Source organism: Saccopteryx leptura, chromosome 5 (genome assembly GCF_036850995.1).
Source record: "Saccopteryx leptura isolate mSacLep1 chromosome 5, mSacLep1_pri_phased_curated, whole genome shotgun sequence".
Lineage (NCBI taxonomy): Eukaryota > Metazoa > Chordata > Mammalia > Chiroptera > Emballonuridae > Saccopteryx > Saccopteryx leptura.
Genome location: NC_089507.1, coordinates 61,502,384 through 61,522,795, shown reverse-complemented (window position 1 = coordinate 61,522,795; position 20,412 = coordinate 61,502,384). Strand labels below are relative to the sequence as shown.

Genomic DNA, 20,412 nt, shown 5'->3' with positions numbered 1-20,412 from the left:
CATCTCTTCACTTTCAGCCTATGTGTATCTTTTTTTTTTAGGTGGATCTCTTGTAGACAGCATATGTATGGGTCCTGTTTTCTTATCCATGCAGCTACCCTATGTCTTTTGATTGGAGCATTTAATTCATTTACATTTATGGTTATTATTGACATGTACTTATTTATTGCCATTTTATTCTTTAAATCTACATTCCTCATTCCTCTTTTTCTCAATTTCTTTTTTATTTTTTCATTTGTTCTTTTTACAGCAGGCCCTTAACACTTTTTGCAGTACTGGTTTGGTTGTAATGAATTCTTTCAGTCTTTTTTGGTTTGGGAAACATTTTATTTCTCCTTTAACTTTAAATGATAGCCTTGCTGGATAAAGAAGTCTTCATTGTAGGTTCTTGTTTTGCATCACTTCAAATATTTTGTGCCAATCCCTTCTGTCCTCAAGTGTTTCTTTTGAAAAGTCAAATGTCATCCTTATGAGGGCTCCTCTGTAGGTAATTAACTGCTTTTCTCTTGAAGCTTTTAGTATTCTCTCTTTGTCTGTTGACTTTGGCATTTTAATTATGATGTGTCTTGGTGTAGGTCTCCTTTGGTCCCTCTTTAATGGGACTCATTGTGCTTCTTGAACTTGTGTGACTTTATCCTTCATCAATTTAGGGAAATTTTCAGCTATAATTTCTTCAAACAGGTTCTCTATCCCTTGTTCATTCTCTTCTCCTTCAGGAATTTCTATGATGCGGATGTTGTCTCTCTTCATGTTGTCACAGAGGTTTCTTAGAGTTTCCTCAGACTTTTTGAGCCTCTTTTCATTTTGTTGCTCTACTTCTGTGCTTATGTTTATCTTGTCTTCTAAATTGTTGATTTAATCCTCTGCTTCATCCAGCCTGCTGTTGATTCCTTCTAGTGCAGTCTTCATTTCTGATATTGTATTTGTCATTTCTGACTGGTTCTTTTTTATGATTTCAATGTTCTTTTTGATGCTTGCTATATCTTTATTTAGATGTACATTATGTCCACTCATTGTTGCTTTAAGATCCTTGAGCATCCTAAAAATCATTATTTTAAACTCTGCATCTGGTAGTTTGGTTACTTCCATTTAATTTAGCTGTTTTTCTGGGGATTTCTCTTGTTGATTCATTTGGATTGCATTTCTCTGTCTTCCCATTTTGTCTGTGTATAGACTCCTCCTTTGGGCTTGCTGCTTGTGTAGCTAGCTGAGTCTAGAGTTGGTGCTATCTGACACCAGCTACCAGTTGTGTTGGTTCTAGATCTTGGGTTTGTGTCAGCTGTTGATTGTAACCCATTGTGGGCTACTTGTCTGCAGCTATTGCACTTTTCACTGTTTGTATTGTCTGTGCTTGGGTAGTGTGGGAGGGGCCAACCTGTGTATAAGGATCAGCTTCCTTCTGCTTAGAGCTGACAGGAGCTCTGTAAAAGCCCCAAGCTCCATAATATTTGCCTCCAATTTTCAGCTGCTTTACCTCCTTTTCTGGCTGCCTGGTCTTCCCAGTGTCTTCTGTAGAAAGACTGTAGTGTAGGACCAGACTGGCCTCACCCAACCAACCTCTCTACTGGTTGAAAGCTTGTTGGGTTAGGGCAGCTGAGGTTGGGAATATGTTAGTGGGACCCCCTACTTCAGGGATCTCTTGGGCAATAGCTCAGTACAGGGATTGTGGCCCTTACACCAGAGCCTAATCCTTCAGCCACTGCTGGATACTCAAATTTTATTTCTCTCCAACAAGGTGAGCAGCAGATTCAGATTGTGTTAAGCTGACAGTCCCCTCTGCAGAAGTTCTTACAGTTGATGAGACCCTGGTTTTAGGGAGGAAGACTGAAAGAGTCCTGCCCTGGGGCTGACTGTGCCCTCTCAGAAAGTGGCTAAGCTCCTTAACCAGATCCAAAAATAGGCTCACAGGGACTTACACTTTGAATGTGTACATTCCAAGCCTCTCTCCCTTCCCCTTTTGAAGTCTAGCCCAGCAGGGTAAGATATCCAGCACCCAGGCCAGCTGACTGTGAAGCTCCATTCTATCCAATGCACATGAACCGCTGAGCTGGTGCTGATCATAGAAAGGAGAACTCACCTCAGCTTGGCCAGGTGTGAGGAACCCTTCCTTAGGATACCATTCTAGCAAGGGTTGTTAGGTCCTAAACTGATGCTCTCCATAGCTGGCCCCTAGATGTGCCTTCCCTGGACCTCCCTGGCAGGAACCCAGTGTAGACCAGTGAGAGACTTCCTGTGTTCAGCCCTCAGCAACCTTCTTGGAGCTATAAGCAATCCAGAGTTTGTGGCTGTCTCTGCTAGGCCCAGGTGCACATGGAAATACCAGCTGCACACCTAGGCTGGCCTTTACCCACTCTGGGCTGGGGGAAAGTCCACTTAAAAGGCCAAGGTTCCCTGAGTCCCTCCTTCTGCAGCCTCTGTCTGCTGGCTGCTTGTTGGGCTCAGCCACTGGAAAAACCTCTGCTAGAGTCTAGTACCTGCATCAAATCAGGGATTAGGAAGGGTGGTGGGTGTGGCTCTGCCCCTAGGCCCCAGGTGTCAGTCTGACTTTTTCACAGACCTCAGCAGGGTGTAGACCCAGGAGTCTGGTAGGTGTGGCCTCTGAGACCCAGAAGTGTGGTCTGCCCGCCCCTCTGGACAGTTTCTATTGAATCTCCCATAAGGTGGAAGCACCAGTCTTAGACTCAGGAGCCTGGTGGGGAGGGGTAGCTTCAATCTGAGTCACTGACATGTCCCCTGATTCCTGGCCTCTTAGAATGACCCTTTACCCTGACTGGAGCAGGAGAGACACCAGAAATCAGAGAAGTTGCTTCTCCCCAGGCCAATGCCATTCAGAGGAGATTGTTCCACCCAAGAAATATAGTGACAGTCTTGGAGAATGACTCAGCACAGGGGTTCTGGTGGCCATTCCCCACAGTATCTCTCCCTGGGCCTCAAACTTTACACTCTTCTTACACAACTCTAGTTTTCTCACCCCTACCCTGCCAGAGCCCTGGTTAAGTGGCTGTGAATAAGATTTTCTGTGTGGGCCCTTTAAGACAAAGCCTGTATCTCTGAGAGTTTCATCATTTTCTTGTAGACAGAAACCTGGCTCTTTTCACCTCCAAATGCTGTGTTGGCACCTCTTCTAGGCTCTGGGGCACTAGGCTGGTTCTCTGGCCTGGGGCTAAGGATCCACATCTCTCAGGGAAACCCTCCCTACAGTGAAAGTCCCTCTGGACCCTCAGCCACTGTTCACTCCTGGGAGTGGGGCAGCCCTTTCTGTGTCTTTCTCTGCCCTTTCTACCAGTTTTGGTGAGGCTTCTTTTGTGATCCTTGGTTATGGACTCCTTTTCATTTAGTCAAAAGTTGGTTTTTTAAGATGATTGTTCTTAAATTAAGTTGTAGTCCAATTTGGTCCTGAGAGGTGGCAGTTGGAACATCCACCTACTCCACTGACATTTTCACATTCTTGAAATGATTTCTTAATAAACTTTCTCACAAGTATTTGTATAGAGGAGTTATAATTTCAATAAATATAAAGCAAAACTAATTAGCTCATTTAAAAAAACAAAATAAAAAAGAACTTGTTTAAAGAAAATTTCAGCTGATAGTATCTATGTTTAATTGAATATAAAAATTTAAGAGATTGGAAAACAATGCTCTTAAAACTAGTAAGATAAATAAACTGTACTTTATATGCATAGAGTAATAGGGCATCAATTATATTTGTACTTATCCCTACAAACCTAAGATACAAAAATAGTACATCTTTCTAGGTGAAATCATATAAGATGATTGTCTTGATCAGGCTAAAGAAGCAGAAAATGATAACTGTCTGAACAAAAATTAAGTCAACCGACATTAGATTTCAGTCCTCTGGCAGATACAGAGATGCTGGGAAAAGAGCAAGAGCATGGAGAGAAAGAAAGCTCACTCCTACTACCCAGGCACAGATGTTCAGGGATGCTGCCAGCTAAAAGAAGATCTGACACCTGAATTCTATACCCAGCAAAAATATCTTTCAAAAGTAAAAGGAAAATACTTTTATCAACAAATGATAGGTGAGAAATGCATTGCTAAAAGACCTACAGTATAAAAAATATTAAAAGAAATTATTCAGTTAGAAGAACTGTACTTCCAAATAGAAATTTTTATCTACACAAAAAATGAGGACTGCCCAAGATGAGAAAATAAGGTTTATTATAAAAGAAAAGATTTTTATTTTGAGTCACTTGTAAAGATGAGAGTTTTAAGTGAAATATTAATACTGCATTGTAGAATTTGTACATTCTTAGAAGTAAAATATGTGACAAGAATAGAACAAACATTGAAGAAATGAAAGGAACTTGCGTAAAATGCTTAAACACTATCCAAAAAGCTGTATTATTACAAAGTATCCTATTAAAAGCTAAAGATGAATGTTACAAACTCTAGAAAACAGTCATTTTTTAAATAAGCAAACACTACAAAAGTTTTTATTTATTTATTTTAATTTATTGTGTTTACATAGATTCTAGTGTTGCTCCTAATGCATCCCCCCTCTCCCATATTCCCCTCAACATCTCCCTTACCTCCCTTCTGATGGTGCCCTCCCCCCTTCCCTTCAGGTTTATCCCATCCTATCAAATAAGTCAATCATGAATATAAAGTGGAATTTTAAAAAACTAAGCATAAAGGAAAAAAACAAAAGGCCAAATTAGACATATAGAAAACAGTGCAATGATAGACTTAAATTGTATATATAATTACAAAACATAAATGGTTAAAGTAGACCTAAAGTCAATGCTTAAAGATTGACTATAAAGAACATGGCTGTCCATAAATTATCTATTATAAATATTTAAATGTATATAAAATTAAAATGTTTGAAAATATATCATGCATATACTAGTGACTATATGAATAACAGAAGAAGTAAGCATATGAAAAAAGAATTATTAACAGAGATAGAGAAGATGTTAAGTAAATGACAGAAGGGTCACTTCTTCAAGGAAATATAAAAATTAAGGTTACATGGCATTAGAACATCAAAATGCATAAAACAAAAATAGATAAAACCAAAAAGATATACAGAAAATTCCATAATTATAGTTGGAGGTGGCAATACTTATCTTTAAGTAACTGACAGAACAAGTAAATACAAAATCAGTAAGGATACAGAAAGCCTGAAACACTACCAGGCAACATGACCTAATTGAGTTTTTTAGAACATTCCACCTAAAAGAGCAGAATATACATTCTTTTTAGGTGCACTTGGAACATTCACCAACATAGACGACATTCTGGGGTAAATAATAGATATAAATAAATGTTAAAAAAACCATATAGAATATGATCTCCTTTTAGAATAGAAATTCACTAGAAATCAGTATCAAAAAATATTTTTAAGATCTGTAATAGTTGAAAGTTAACAATTTCAAAATAACTTAGGAGTGACCAAGGAAAATTTTTAATGTTTTGAATTGAATAAAAGCCAAAATTAGAGCCTGACCAAGCAGTGGCGCAATAGATCTGGGATGCTTAGGACCCAGAGTGGAAACCCCAAGGTTGCTGGCTTGAGCGCAGGCTCACCAGCTTCAGCACGGGGTTTCCAGCTTGAGTATGGGATCATAGACATGACGCCCTGGTGACTGGCTTGAGCCTCAAGGTTGCTGGCTTGAGCAAAAGGTCACTGGTTCAGCTTGACCCACTCCACCCTGATCAAGGTACATAAGAGAAGCAGAAATGGACAAGTGAAGTGACACAACTACAAGTTAATGCTTCTCATTTCTCTCCTTTCCTGTGTCTCTGTCTCTCATTCGTGCGCACGTGCACACACACACACACACACAAGTATATATTAGAAAAGAAGAAAGGTATAAAATCAATGTCTAAATATCTAAGGTTCTACCTTAAGACACTAGAAAAAAAAACTAAATGCAATGCAATCTGAATGAAATAAAGTTGAAAGGGGAAATCAGTGAAATAGAAAAGAGAAAAAAATGCTACAGAAAATCATTCAAGTCCAAAGCTGGTTCTTTGAAAAGATCAATAAAACTAGTAAATCTCTATATAGTTAAATTAAGATCAACTTACTGGTATGAAAATAAAAGAGGGAATATCCTCATAGATCCTACATGTATTCAAGTGATATAAAAATATTATAAATGACTTTATGCCTATGTATTTGGTACACAAATGAACAAATTGTATGAAAGAAGCAAACAATAAAAACATATTCATACAGAATGAAATAATCTGAATTTCCCTATTATCCCTATTATCTAATTAAAAGATTAAATTTGTAGTTAAAAGCCTTTTCACAAAGGCCCTGGCCGGTTGGCTCAGTGGTAGAGCGTCGGCCTGGCGTGCAGGAGTCTCGAGTTCGATTCCCAGCCAGGGCACACAGGAGAAGCGCCTATCTGCTTCTCCACCCCTCCCCCTCTCCTTCCTCTCTGTCTCTCTCTTCCCCTCCCACAGCCAAGGCTCCATTGGAGCAAAGTTGGCCCGGGCGCTGAGGATGGCTCCGTGGCCTCTGCCTCAGGCGCTAGAATGGCTCTGGTTGCAACAGAGCCACGCCCCAGATGGGCATAGCATCGCCCCCTGGTGGGTGTGCCGGGTGGATCCCGGTCGGGCACATGCGGGAGTCTGTCTGACTGCCTCCCCGTTTCCAGCTTCGGAAAAAAAAAAAAAAAAAAAAAGCCTTTTCACAAAGAAAACTCCAAAATTAGAAGGTTTCACCAAACCTTTAAGGTAACATCCACCAAACAATTAAGGAAAAAAATACTAACTCTAAACAAATATTTCCAGAATATTTGAAAGATCAATTAAAATATCACAAAGCATTTTATGAGACCAAAATAACCCAGATATGAAATAAGAAAAAGACATTACAAGCAAAGAAAACTGATGACAAATATGCTTCATAAAAATGGAAGCAAACATCTTGAATATTGGCAAATTAAATCAAAATACATATATTTGCATATATTAGCTACATATAGATTGTGTGTGTGTGTGTGTGTGTGTGTGTGTGTGTGTGTGTGTATAAATAGAGAGAGAAAGAGAGAGAAAAACAAATTTGGGTTTATCTTAGAAATGCAAGCATGGTTAAATCTTTGAAAATTAATCAATTTAAAACTCTTAGAAAACTGGGAATAGAAAGAAATTTCCTAATAAAAAGCATCTACAAAAAAATCTATAGCTAACATCATTTTTAATAATGAAAGAGAAACTGTTCCTTAGCATATAAGAAAGACAAAACATAAGGATGTCTATTCTTTCCACTTTTATTAAATGTTACCTCAGATGCTCTATTTGGTTGATAAAGGAGAGAAAAATAAGATGCATACAGAATACAAAAAGAGAAAGAAAAATTTTTGTTGATGCTCTTTCACATACAAAATCAGAAAAAATTATACTATGACGAATAAGTTTAAGAAAGTATATGATATATAAGGGCAATATAGAAAAATCAGTTTAATGTTTATGTACTATCAATATCTAATTGAAAATAAAATTTATGAGTGAAATAAGTAAATCAGAAAAAACTAAGAACTATATGATTCTATACATAGGTGGGACATAAAAATGAGACTCAGAGACATGGACAAGAGGGTGGTGGTTACGGGGGGGGGGCACAAAGAAAACCAGATAGAAGGTGACAGAAGACAATTTGACTTTGGGTGATGGGTATGCAACATAATAAAATGTCAAAATAACCTAGAGATGTTTTCTCTAAACCTATGTACCTTGATCGATCAACGTCACCCCATTAAAATTAATAATAAATAAATAAATAAAATTTAAAAGCATTAAAAGCCTGACCAGGCGGTGGCGCAGTGAATAGAGTGTTGAACTGGGATGCGAAGGACCCAGATTCGAGACCCCGAGGTCACCCACTTGAGCACAGGCTCATCTGGCTTGAGCAAAGCTCACCAGCTTGGACCCAAGGTTGCCAGCTCGAGCAAGGGGCTACTTAGTCTGCTGTAGCCCCACGGTCAAGGCACATATGAGAAAGTAATCAATGAACAACTAAGGTGTCTTAACAAAAACTAATGGTTGATGCTTCTCATCTCTCTCCATTCCTGTCTGTCTGTCCCTATCTATCCCTCTATCTGACTCTTTCTCTGTCTCTATAAAAAAATAAAAATTAAAAACAAAAGCATTAAAAAGATTAAGAATCTTAGGGATAAATCTCATAAAATATTTGCAAGTTTTGTACATTGCAAACAGAACACTTTAGAGAGAAATAACCAAGATCTAAATTAATTGAGAGCTATACAATGTTCATACAGCAGAAAATCTGATATGTTAACATTTAGTTCTCCCTAAATTAATCTATATATTCAAACAAAATTCTGGCAGGCTTATTGTATAAATGACAAGATTATTCTACACTTTCTATGAAAAATCATAAGACCTAAAATTCAAAACATTTTTTAAAGGAAAACAAAGTTGGAGGAGAACTCCCATTATCTATTTTTAAAACCTAATGACAGAGTGTTGTTCACATGATAGACAAATAGGTCAATGATATAGAATAAAAATTCAATAAAAAATAGACCCACACATATACAGTTAACAGGTTACTGACAAACGAACCTTCAAAACCCAGTGGTGAAAGACTAATATTTTAACCAATAATACTGACAATTGGAAATCCAAATTTAAAAATAAAAACAACCCCTTGACTCTTGCAAAATATACAAAATATAACTCAAAATGAATTATATACCTAAATCTAAATCCTAAAACTCTAAAAGTCCTAAAAGAAAATAAAAAGAAAAAATATTTGTGATCTTTGAATATTTAAAAAATTCTTAGGATACACACACACACACACCAAAAACCTATACCATTAAAAAAAAAAAACTGATAAGACAGGCTAAGTTAGACATCATCGCAATTAAAATTTTCTACTATTTGAAAGATACTGTTAAGAAAATCCTTAAAATAACAATGGCCAGAGAGGTATAAAATATTTTCAAATTATGTATTAGGCAAAGAACTTGTAATCAGAATATATAAATGGCACTTATAATCAATAAAAATAAGATATTTCACCAAACAGGAAATAAGAATGGCAAATAAGCATATGAACAAATGCTCAGAATCCTTAGTCAGTAGGGAACTATAATCAGATACCACTATACCTGCTATACTGACTAAAATTATTAAAACTGATAATACCATGTGTTATCTAGGAACTGAAAAGCTCATAAATTGCTAGTGGGGAAGTAAAATGATACAGACACTTTCGAAAAACATATGAAAGTTCCTTATAAAATTAAACGTCCACCGCCATGTGAATCAGTAATCCCACTCCTGGGTATTTACCTAAGATAAATGAAAGTACATGTCCTTGCAAAGACCTATTTACATATACCGTGTGTCCGTAAAGTCGTGGTGCACTTTTGACCCATCACAGGAAAGCAATAAAAGACAATAGAAATGTGAAATCTGCACCAAATAAAAGGAAAACCCTCCCAGTATCTGTAGGATGATGTGGCAGCATGTGCGCATGCGCAGATGATGATGTAACACCGTGTATACAGCGGAGCAGCCCACAACCATGCCAGTCTAGATGTGGACGGTACAGAGGAAAGTTCAGTTGTGTTCTGTGGCTCACTAAATTCGAATCCGTGACCAAAGTACAACGTGAATATTGGTGTGTTTATAACAAAGCGCCACCACATAGGAATAACATTACTCGATGGGATAAGCAGTTGAAGGAAACCAGCAGTTTGGTGGAGAAACCCCGTTCTGGTAGGCCATCAGTCAGTGATGAGTCTGTAGAGGCTATACGGGATAGCTACCTAAGGAGCCCTAAAAAATCTGTGTATGAGCCTACATCAAACTGCACTGAATAGGTATGAAACTGGGAGAGTTTTCCTTTTATTTGGTACAGATTTCACATTTCTATCATCTTTCCATGCTTTCCTGTGACCAGTCAAAAGTGCACCATGACTTTACGGACACACTGTATTTACAGCAGGTTTATCTGAATAAACTAAAACTAGATATAGCCAACTATCCATCAACTGGAGGTGGGTGAATACACATTGTTTTCCATCCATTAAATTAAATATTATTAAGCAATAAACAAGAACAAATATACATGCAACCACAGGATCTCAAAAGCTTTTTACTTAGTGAAAAAAATGGCTACATACTATATGACTTCATTTATATGATGTTCTGGAAAAGGCAAAACTCTAGGTGCAGAAATTAGATGAGTGGTTTCAGGGCCTGGGAAGAAGGTACAAATACAAAGGGGCATAAGGAAACATTTGGGGTTGCTGGAGCTGTTCTTATCCTGAAAATGGTAGAAGCAAGATTTAACAGGGGTAGCTGTCAGACCTTACTGCCCACTTGAAATGTCTCTGCCAGACCCTAAAATGTCTGCAAAGCAAAGATCACCTGTTAGAGGGGTCCCCTTGTAGTGAACCATTGTCTTGCTCAGTGACTGGTGGAGGCTACCCTGAGAACATGACATTTGCTCCGTTGCTGAGGCTGATCAAGAAAGAGTTCATTGGAAGTTGTCAGCTCACATACTCTTTGAAGACAGGCAGCAAGTTCATTTTTATATTTCATTTTTGAAAGTCAGATTTATTGATATGTTTAAAGTGTTTAATTTAATGAGTTCTGACAAATATCCTGACATAATCAGGATAAAAACATCTCCCAATCAAAACAGAAAGTAGTTGACTAACTTGACTAGATTGACTAGAATAAGAAATGCTGGGGTCCAGCCCAGTTTTTACATTTAGTTCCAGATACACCTAAGGATAAAAGGCCATATGTACTTGCCCCTGAACCACTATAAATATTCTCTTTATTCCTTTACATTCAGCATCTGAGACTCATCAGACCAGTACAGGGAAGCCTTACAGAAATTTCCGAAGTCTCACCATAAAGTCTCTCATGAAGATATAATAACCAACCAGTAGCTACCAGCTCCATCAGAGCTACCACTTACTCCATCTCTGTTTCAGATGCTGTGTTTCAGTAAAATAAAGTTATTATCTCAGAAGCAGATTTGAGAAGGGCTAATTCATCTCCTAAAAAGATCAGGAGATCCAAAGCAAAGACTGATGATCTTACATGCTCATCTAGGAGAGGAGAGTGTTCAGCCTGAGAGACCACTTTGTTATAACTACTAACCAGACCCCAAGAACCCAATATCCCACTAGTGTTGCAGATAGTCAAGGTTCATCTCCCCATTGCCTGTGGAAATTACCTGAACTTCCCACTACAAACAGAAATTCTCTGCAGCTTGTGAAGGTAGTTACCTCAATAAACACCGCAGCCAGCCCCTGGGAGAAAGAATACTCAGTCTTGACAAATGTACCACCAGCTAAAACTACTCCCATCCCTTCTTTCCAACCTACATAGCCTCTGTCATGTGACTACTCCACCAGCGGGCATGAACCTCAATGGAGGAGAGAGGAGGGATGAGGTTTACATGACAGTGAAACAGATGATTTTGAAGTAAAGGTTGAGGGAGCTAGGGCAGTGGTCGGCAAACTCATTAGTCAACAGAGCCAAATATCAACAGTACAACAATTGAAATTTCTCTTGAGAGCAAATTTTTTAAACTTACTTAAACTATTAGGTAGGTACATTGTTATTAACTTAATTAGGGTACTCCTAAGCTGGCCTTTGCTAAAAAAACAAAAAACAAAAAAAAACTCAAGGAACCAAAAAGCTGCATGTGGCTCGCGAGCCGCAGTTTGCCGACCAAGGACTGCTAGTGGAATCCAGAGCACAGCCACCATCACTGACAGCGTCAACCAAGTAAATATAGAAATGAGGGCCTCTAGCTATCACAGGTAAAGAGTTTCAGCAAGGAAACAGGTACAAAATAATACAAAGGGGCAGGGAGAAAGGTTTGTGATTATCATAGAATTGAGGCAAAACAGATGTGTCCATCTTCATACTCTTCTTTGCCTGGTTAATTCCTACTTCTCCTTTAAGAGTAAATTTAGCAGTGATGCCTTAAGAGGAGCTCCCTCGTTCTTCACAGCCTCCCAAATCTTGACATAGTACTGCTTCAGGGTGTCACCACAGCACCTATGGTAGCATATATTATCTTCTGTTGGAATTGCTTTTTATTGAGATATAATTCACATACCACAAATCTCCAACACTTAAAGTACACAAGTCAGTGGTTTCTAGTATATCTACAAAGTTATGCCATCATCATCAATATCTAATTCCAGAAGACTTTATAACCCCAAAAAGACTCCCCAAAGCCATTAGCAGTCATTCTCCATTCACCCTACCTTCCAACCAAAAATCTACTTTCTCTCTGTAAGGATTTACCTATTCTGGACATTTTATATAAATGGAACTATACAATATAAAGTCTTCTGGTCTGGCTTCTTTTGCTTAGCCTAATGTTTTCAAGGTTTATCCATGTTGTAGCATGTCCCAGTATTTCACTCCTTTTAGGGCTGAATAATATTCCATTGGATCTAAATACCACATTTTTTAATCCATTCATCAGTTGATGGACATTTAGGTTGTTTTACTTTATGACTACTCTGAATAATGTTACTATAAACACTGATGTATAAGTTTTTAAGTAGACCTAAGTTTTCAATTCCCTCAGATATATACTTACGAGAGCATATTCAGGGTCACATGGCAACTCTATGTCTAATTTTTTTAAGAACTGCCAAACTGTTTTCCATTTTATATTTTATCAGCAATGTAACTGTCCTTCATTTATCTAACCCTAAAATTTCTTGAGAGTAGGAACTTACATCTTATGTTCTATCCCCAGCACCTAACATAGTGCCTAAAATAATATGGTTGTCTATGTAAAGTGAATTACTGAATAGCCCAGAATAATTTTCTTCATATTATGCCTTATTCTGGCAAAATACTTATCAAAATACCCTCTAATATCTTTTATTTTCATGTCTCCAGACTCTTTCTCCTATAAAACTTTTATAAGCAAGTGACATTCTCTTAGGTGCCAGCACGTCTTGAAATGGGTACAATATGATTGTTAGAACATAGGATCGTTATCTACTTGGGGCTGCTCACTGAACATTAGAGAAGTTAGTGTAAGATAATCTGATAGCAGAATCAATTATTCCCAAGTTGGTACTGGTTGGCAGGCAGTCAGATGTTCATGCATATTTTCAAAGTGATCCACTAACAATTGTAGGCACAGAACATGTCTGGCTTTATAGAACACTCTCAACTGGCCCTGCTGCCAATAACACTACAATGGATATGGCAGGGAAGGGAGGAAAGTGACCTCCAGATGGGGCAAGAGGAAACATATGGAGCCCACCCTTTACAAAGGGAGGCTGAAAAGATCTGTAGATGAAAGGACCTTCCAATTCTAGCAGGTCTGGGTAGGGATTAGTCTCCCATGACCGGCATTTAAGTTGTTTAATTACTTCCATCTCTGGCCAGTTAAAGAGTCATCGCGTAGAGTAAATACCCATTTTGACCCTCAAATAAAAAATGGACATGTACATGAATAAAATTTATATTTTAAATATAACAAACTCATCTTGATATGAAATTGAAAAACATATCTCTAATAAAATATGAATATATACCAATTCCTTATAAAAACTCACAAATATCTACTAATGGTTCTGACTAATAAGCATTTATTGATATCTGCAGAAAGAAAAAACTCCATCAACGTTTTATGTAAGACATATTACATTGCACACATGTGCTTTGCATCATTTCAATTTTCTAAGAATAGAAGTGGAGTGTAAGTACATGCAATAAATTATTGAAGCTTTATATAAATTGCCCGTGGTAAACAGAATGCCCCTCCCATCCAAGGATGCCCACGAATCCCCAGAACCTGTTAATACGTTACATTATATGGCAAAAGGGACTTTGCAGATGTAATAAAGGTTACAACCTTTAAAATAGGGAGATTATTCTGGATTATCTAGATGGATCCAGTGTGATCACATGAGCTCTTTAAAGGAGAGCTCTTGCACTGGTTGGAGTCAGGACAGATGCTGCAGAAGTGGAAATCAAAGGGATTTGAAGGCTGAGAGGCTCATGACCCACTCTTGCTGGCAAAGACCACATGGAAGGCATAAGTAGGAATGGGTAGCCTGTAGGAACAAAAACTAGTCCCCAAATGACATCTGACAAGGAAATTGGGCCTTAGTCCTATACTCACAAGGAACTAACTTTGGCCAGCAACCTGAATGAGTTTGAAAATAGATTCATCCTCAAGAGCCTCTCGGCAAGAACTCTGTCCTGCTGACACTAGAATTTCAACCTTGTCATATATTAAGCAGAAAACCCATCTGAGCCACTATACTCTGGTATCTGACTTACAGAACTATGAGTAAATAAATACATTTGTTTTGTCTTAAGCCACTAATTTTGTAATAATATGCTATGGCAGCAATAGAATATTAATATATTATGAAATGTCAGTATATTAAAATTTAATATTCTACAATGCTGAAACACAATAACCACTAAAGAAAATTGAGATTGTACATTCTCAGAACCAATTCACATTCCACTATCAAATGTTATATTTATAATAAATACATTGATGATTTCTACTCATAATCACTGGGTATTTTTTAAAATGTTATCTATGAATAATAAACTACTTTTTAAGTAATTATCCTCTCCAACACTTACAAATTTAGCATTTATTTTTGAAAAGGAAATAGCTAATCACTTCCAAGTATTTTACAAAGCATTTTACCAGTTTCATACAGTTCACTTTAGCTGTATATCTCTTTCATAACATGTTTAACATATTTTATTAGATTGATATTTTACATAATCATATCTTAGTCACACTAACAAAAGCCAGTGATCATTAATAGAGTTGAATAAATCAACATTTACAAAAATGTAAGAACATAAAGATGGCAAATGTTTACAAGGCCTCAGCAGTACAAAGAACCCTAAGGCAAAAAGTCACTTATATTTTTAGTACATAAACACATAGAATCTATAATACTGAGTTATTTTTTCACAGGACTTTATTGCACGTGGTTTTCTTGCAAGCATACCACCATTCCTTTAGTTCCTGATCTTCAGGTCACACTTTTGAGATGTTTCAAGTTTGACCTGCTACAACCAATGTTTATAAGTTATAACAATGGCAACAAAATGTATTTTCCAGGGGCTCTCCAATACACCATATAATCTAGATTTGGAGCATGGACACTTACTTTTTCAGAGTTCTTTCAGCCTGTCTTGCAAATTCTATAGCTGCCTTCCTTGCTTCAAAATCTTCCCTTTTTACCACCTCTCCAGTCCCTCGGTAGCCTAGCTCCACCAACTGGCGGGCCAGGCCTTCATCCTAAAAGACAATGCCAGTTGTTAGATGTGTGGATGAACGAGACATCTTGTTTCACCAATATACGAATAATTGTTTTCAATAAAAAAAAAAAAAAATTTATCATTTTAAAATGATAAAAGAGCTATCAAATATAAAAAATTAGAATTATTTCTAAAAACACTGTACTTTTATAAACATCTGATTTGTCATCCCTCTCCCATAGATGTAAAGTGAAAAAAAAATTAATCACTAAATTTTCTCTAAGGGATTGGGAGACAAAAGTCTGCTATGTTTTTAATCAGTTTATGAGAACAGCTGTACATAATTAATACAGAATCTTTAAAACAATAAAATTTGAGACAATAGCATTCATACAAGAAAGAAAAGACTTAATAAAACAATCACATAAAAACAGAATTGGGTTACTTTTGGAAAATTCAACATTTTAGAGACTTACTTCCTTGAAGTAAATTAACTGATGACACACAGCATTATAACTTCAAATACCAAATAAAGAGCAGATGAATTTCCTTTTCAAGTGAAAAGATATTGTTTCCATATAATGTTGGCACCATTAAAAACAGAAAAGCAGAAACCCAAGATGACCACAAAAGGCTTCAAATTGAAAAATATTTTCCCACAATATGCTGGACCTTTTCTATTTCAGTTCCTTTAAAAATTGTCTCACACATTTTTCTCACTTGTATAACATATTCAAAAAATATTGTTTCCCCATAATTTGAAGAGGTGTCAATTTATCCGAAGTTATTAATAGAAAGACTAAAGCTTTAGGCCCTAGCTGGGTGGCTCAGCAAGCAGATAAAGCGTTGTCCCAGAACACGGAGGTTGTGGGTTCAATCCTTGGTCAGGGCAGTTACAAGAAGCAATCCATGAACACCTAACTAAATGGAACAACTAAATGAAACAACGAGCTGATGCTCTTCTCTCTCTCAAATCAATGAAAAAAATTTTTTTAAAGACTAAAGTTTTACATAAAAAATATGTGTATACTAATAATGGCCCTTATATTATTATTTTAATTAAATATGAAATATCTGAAATAGTAAAAACAGAATATATACTATTATTATAGACCATTTATCACTTTAAATACAAGAACCATCAAACAGGATTACATGAGGAAACTTAAGATGCACGGTTAATAATCTATTCAACCCACAGTGCCTATTTTAAAGTTCCAATTACTAGGTCAAAACCAAAATATTTACATTATCAATCTACAAGACTTGCTACTTTGCTTTGCTAAACGTTTAAAAGCATATGTTGTACTTTGTGTACAAATGTGGTACATTTGCCAAGATAATATAATGCAAACCACAAGGCTTTGCCCAGGCTATTTGTTTCTTTCTCATTGTTGCCCTGCTTACTATACTTGTTATCCCTAGCTCTCCAGTGTGAACCACAAAACTGGGCAAATGTCTCCACCTAGTGGAATTAATATTTAATAGAAAAAGCAATGCAGGTATGGGGATTGATTTACAAAAGTGAGATGAAGTGCATGTAAATTTTCTTAAATATATCATTTAAAGCAAACTTATGATGAGAACTCTCAACTTAGCTCTGTGAGACTCTGAGGGTCTTCTAGAAGAATAGAAATTGCTGGTGGTCAAAACAGAATATCTTATATAGTAAAGACCATTAGAAAGTTGATGTATTAACTGTGTACATAGAGTGAATTATGCATTCCTGGGTGTCTCACCTGGGCCATACAAAATTATTTAGATAGTTCTGCACTCATTTACACTAATGTATGGTGCAACAAATGACAGAATATATCATACTTAGAAAACAAGTAGGTGTTTACCTGAAACCTATGTACTCTTATTGATCAATGTCACTCTTTTAAATTAAATTTTCTAAATAAAATAAAATAAAAAGTAGTAAGCTGAAGAAGGTTGCCTCACTTGATTGCTCTAACTGGTGGAATCATGATTCATTTCTTCAGCTTAAATGGTCAATTATCTTTAAAGAAACTGAGAAATAAGATATTTTTATTTATTCACATACTTAGCATTTATGAGGCTTTTCATTCCTTTATGTGTGTATCCAAGTCTCCTACTGACATATAATTTTCCTGTGCCTAAAAATCTTTGTTTAACATTTCTTGTAGTTCAGGTCTGCTAACCAAAATGGGTTGAATAGATTATTAACAATGCACCTTATGTTTTTCTCATTTATTCCTATTTGACAGTTCTTGTATTCAATAGTGATGTGTTAAGTAATGGTCTATAACAATAGCATGTATTCCATTTGCACTATATTTTAGATTTCATATTTAATTAAAATGATAATATAAGGACTATTATACTTAACACTACTATGGACATTTTATTAAAAGCTTTAGTCTTTTTTTTACTTTTTATTATTAATTTGAATGGGGTGACATTGATAAATCAGGGTACATATGTTCAGAGAAAACACCTCCAGGTTATTTTGACATTTGATTATGTTGCATAACCATCACCCAAAGTCAAATTGACTTCCATCACCTACTATCTGGTTTTCTTTGTGCCCCTCCCCTCCCCCAACCCTGTCCCTCTCCTCCCTCCCTCCCAATGCCGTAACCACCACCCTCTTGTCCATGTCTCTGAATCTCATTTTTATGTCCCACTTATGTATGGAATCATATAGTTCTTAGTTTTTTTCTGATTTACATATTTCACTCAGTATAATGTTATCAAAGTCCATCCATGTTGTTGTAAAAGATCCATGTCATCATTTCTTATGGCTGAGTAGTATTCCATAGTATATACATACCAAAGCTTTTTAATCCATTTGTCCACTGACAGACACTTGGGCTGTTTCCAGATCTTTGCTATTGTGAACAATGCTGCCATAAACATAGGGGTGCATTTCTCCTTTTGAACCACTACTATGGTGTTCTTGGGATATATTCCTAAAAGTGAGAGAGCTGAGTCAAAAGGCAGTTCAATTTTTACTTTTTTGAGGAATCTCCATACTGTTTTCCATAGTTGCTGCACCAGTCTGCATTCCCACCAGCAGTGCAGGAGGGTTCCCTTTTCTCCACATCCTTGCCAGCATTTATTGTGTGTTGTTTTGTTGATGAGCGCCATTCTGACTGGTGTGAGGTGATATCTCATTGTGGTTTTAATTTGCATTTTTATAATGATTAGTAATGTTGAGCATTTTTTCATATGCCTATTGGCTATCTGTATGTCCTCTTTGGAGAAGTGTCTATTCATTTCTTTTGCCCATTTTTTGATTGGTTTGTTTGTCTTCCTGGTGTTGAGTTTTACAAGTTCTTTATAAATTTTGGTTATTAAACCCTTATCAGACATATTGTCGAATATGTTCTCCCATTGTGTAGTTTCTTTTTTTATTCTGTTCTTATTATCTTTAGCTGTGCAAACCTTTTTAGTTTGATATAGTCCCATTATTTTATCCTGTCTTTTGTTTCACTTGCCCGTGGAGATAAATCGGCAAATATACTGCTGCGATAGATGTTGAAGAGCTTAGCTTACAACCTATGTTTCCTTCTAAGATGTTTATGGTTTCACAGCTTACATTTAAGTCTTTCATCCATTTTGAGCTTATTTTTGTGAATGGTATAAGTTGGTGGTCTAGTTTCATTTTTTTGCAGGTAGATATCCAATTTTCTCAACACCATTTGTTAAAGAGGCTGTCTTTACTCCATTGTATGCTCTTACCTCCTTTGTCAAATATCAGTTGTCCATAATGGTGTGGATTTATTTCTGGGCTCTCAGTTCTGTTCCATTGATCTATATGCCTGTTCTTATGCCAGTACCAGGCTGTTTGAGTACAATGGCCTTGTACTGTAACTTGGTATTGGGAAGTGTGATACCTCCCACTTTATTCTTCCTTTTCAAGATTGCTGAGGCTATTCGTGTTCTTTTCTGGTTCTATATAAATTTTTGGAATATTTTTTCTATATCTTTGAAGTATGTCATTGGTATTTTAATTGGTATTACATTGAATTTATATATTGCTTTAGGTAATTTGGACATTTTAATGATGTTTATTCTTCCTATCCATGAGCACGGTATATGCTTCCACTTGTTTGTATCTTTCTTGATTTCTTTTATCAATGTTTTATAATTTTCTGAGTACAAGTCTTTAATCTCCTTGGTTAAATGTACTCCTTCCTAGGTACTTTATTTTTTTGGTTGTAATAGTGAAGGGGATTGTTTCTTTAATTTCTCTTTCTGACAGTTCATTGTTGTGTATAAAAATGCCTCTGATTTCTGAGTATTAATTTTATATCCCGCCACGTTGCTGAATTTATTTATCAGGTCTAATAGTTTTTTGACTGAGACTTTAGAGTTTTCTATATACAATATCATATCATCTGCAAATAATTATAGTTTTACTTCTTCTTTTCCAATTTCGATGCCTTTTATTTCTTCTTCTTGCCTGATTGCTGTGGCTAGGACTTCCAGGACTATGTTGAATAAGAGTGGTAAAACGGGTCACCCCTGTCTTGTTCCTGATTTGAAGGGGATTGCTTTCAATTTTTGCCCATTGAGTATGATGTTGGCTGTGGGTTTGTCATAGGAGACCTTTATCATGTTGAGGTATGTTCCATGTATTCCCACTTTGCTGAGATTTTTGATCATGAATGGGTGCTGAATTTTATCAAATGCCTTTTGTGCATCCATGGAAATTACATGTGGGTTTTCTCCTTCCTTTTGTTTATGTGATGAATCATATTGATTGATTTGTGAATATTGTACCAGCCTTGCCTCCCCAAAATAAATCCCACTTGATCATGATGTATGACTTTCTTCATATATTGCTGGATCCGGTTTGCTAATATTTTGTTGAGAATTTTAGCATCTAAATTCATCGGGGATATTGGCCTATAATTTTCTTTCTTTGTGTTGTCTTTTCCCGGTTTTGGAATCAGAATTATACTCGCCTCATAAAAGAAGCTTGGAAGTCTTCCTTCCTCTTGAATTTTTTGAAATAGCTTGAGAAGGATAGGAGTTAGTTCTTCTTTGACTATTTGGTAGAATTTACTTGTGAAACAATCAGGCTCAGGAGTTTTCTTTGTTGGGAGTTTTTTGATAACTGTTTCAATCTCACTTGGTGTAATCAGTCTGTTTAGGTTTTCTGATTCTTCCAGATTAATTTTAGGAAGATTATATGTT

At 36.4% G+C, this 20,412-nt stretch overlaps 1 protein-coding gene across 2 annotated transcripts in view; it reads right to left on the bottom strand.

Moving 5' to 3' along the window:
- The window catches only part of CFAP299 (cilia and flagella associated protein 299), a 744,166-nt gene that overhangs the window by 704,014 nt on the left and 19,740 nt on the right, over window positions 1-20,412 (bottom strand). For both annotated transcript variants that reach the window (XM_066386151.1, XM_066386150.1), the window contains exon 2: window positions 15,153-15,283. In XM_066386151.1, the coding sequence (XP_066242248.1) occupies window positions 15,153-15,283 (131 nt within the window). The remainder of the gene's footprint in view (window positions 1-15,152; window positions 15,284-20,412) is intronic.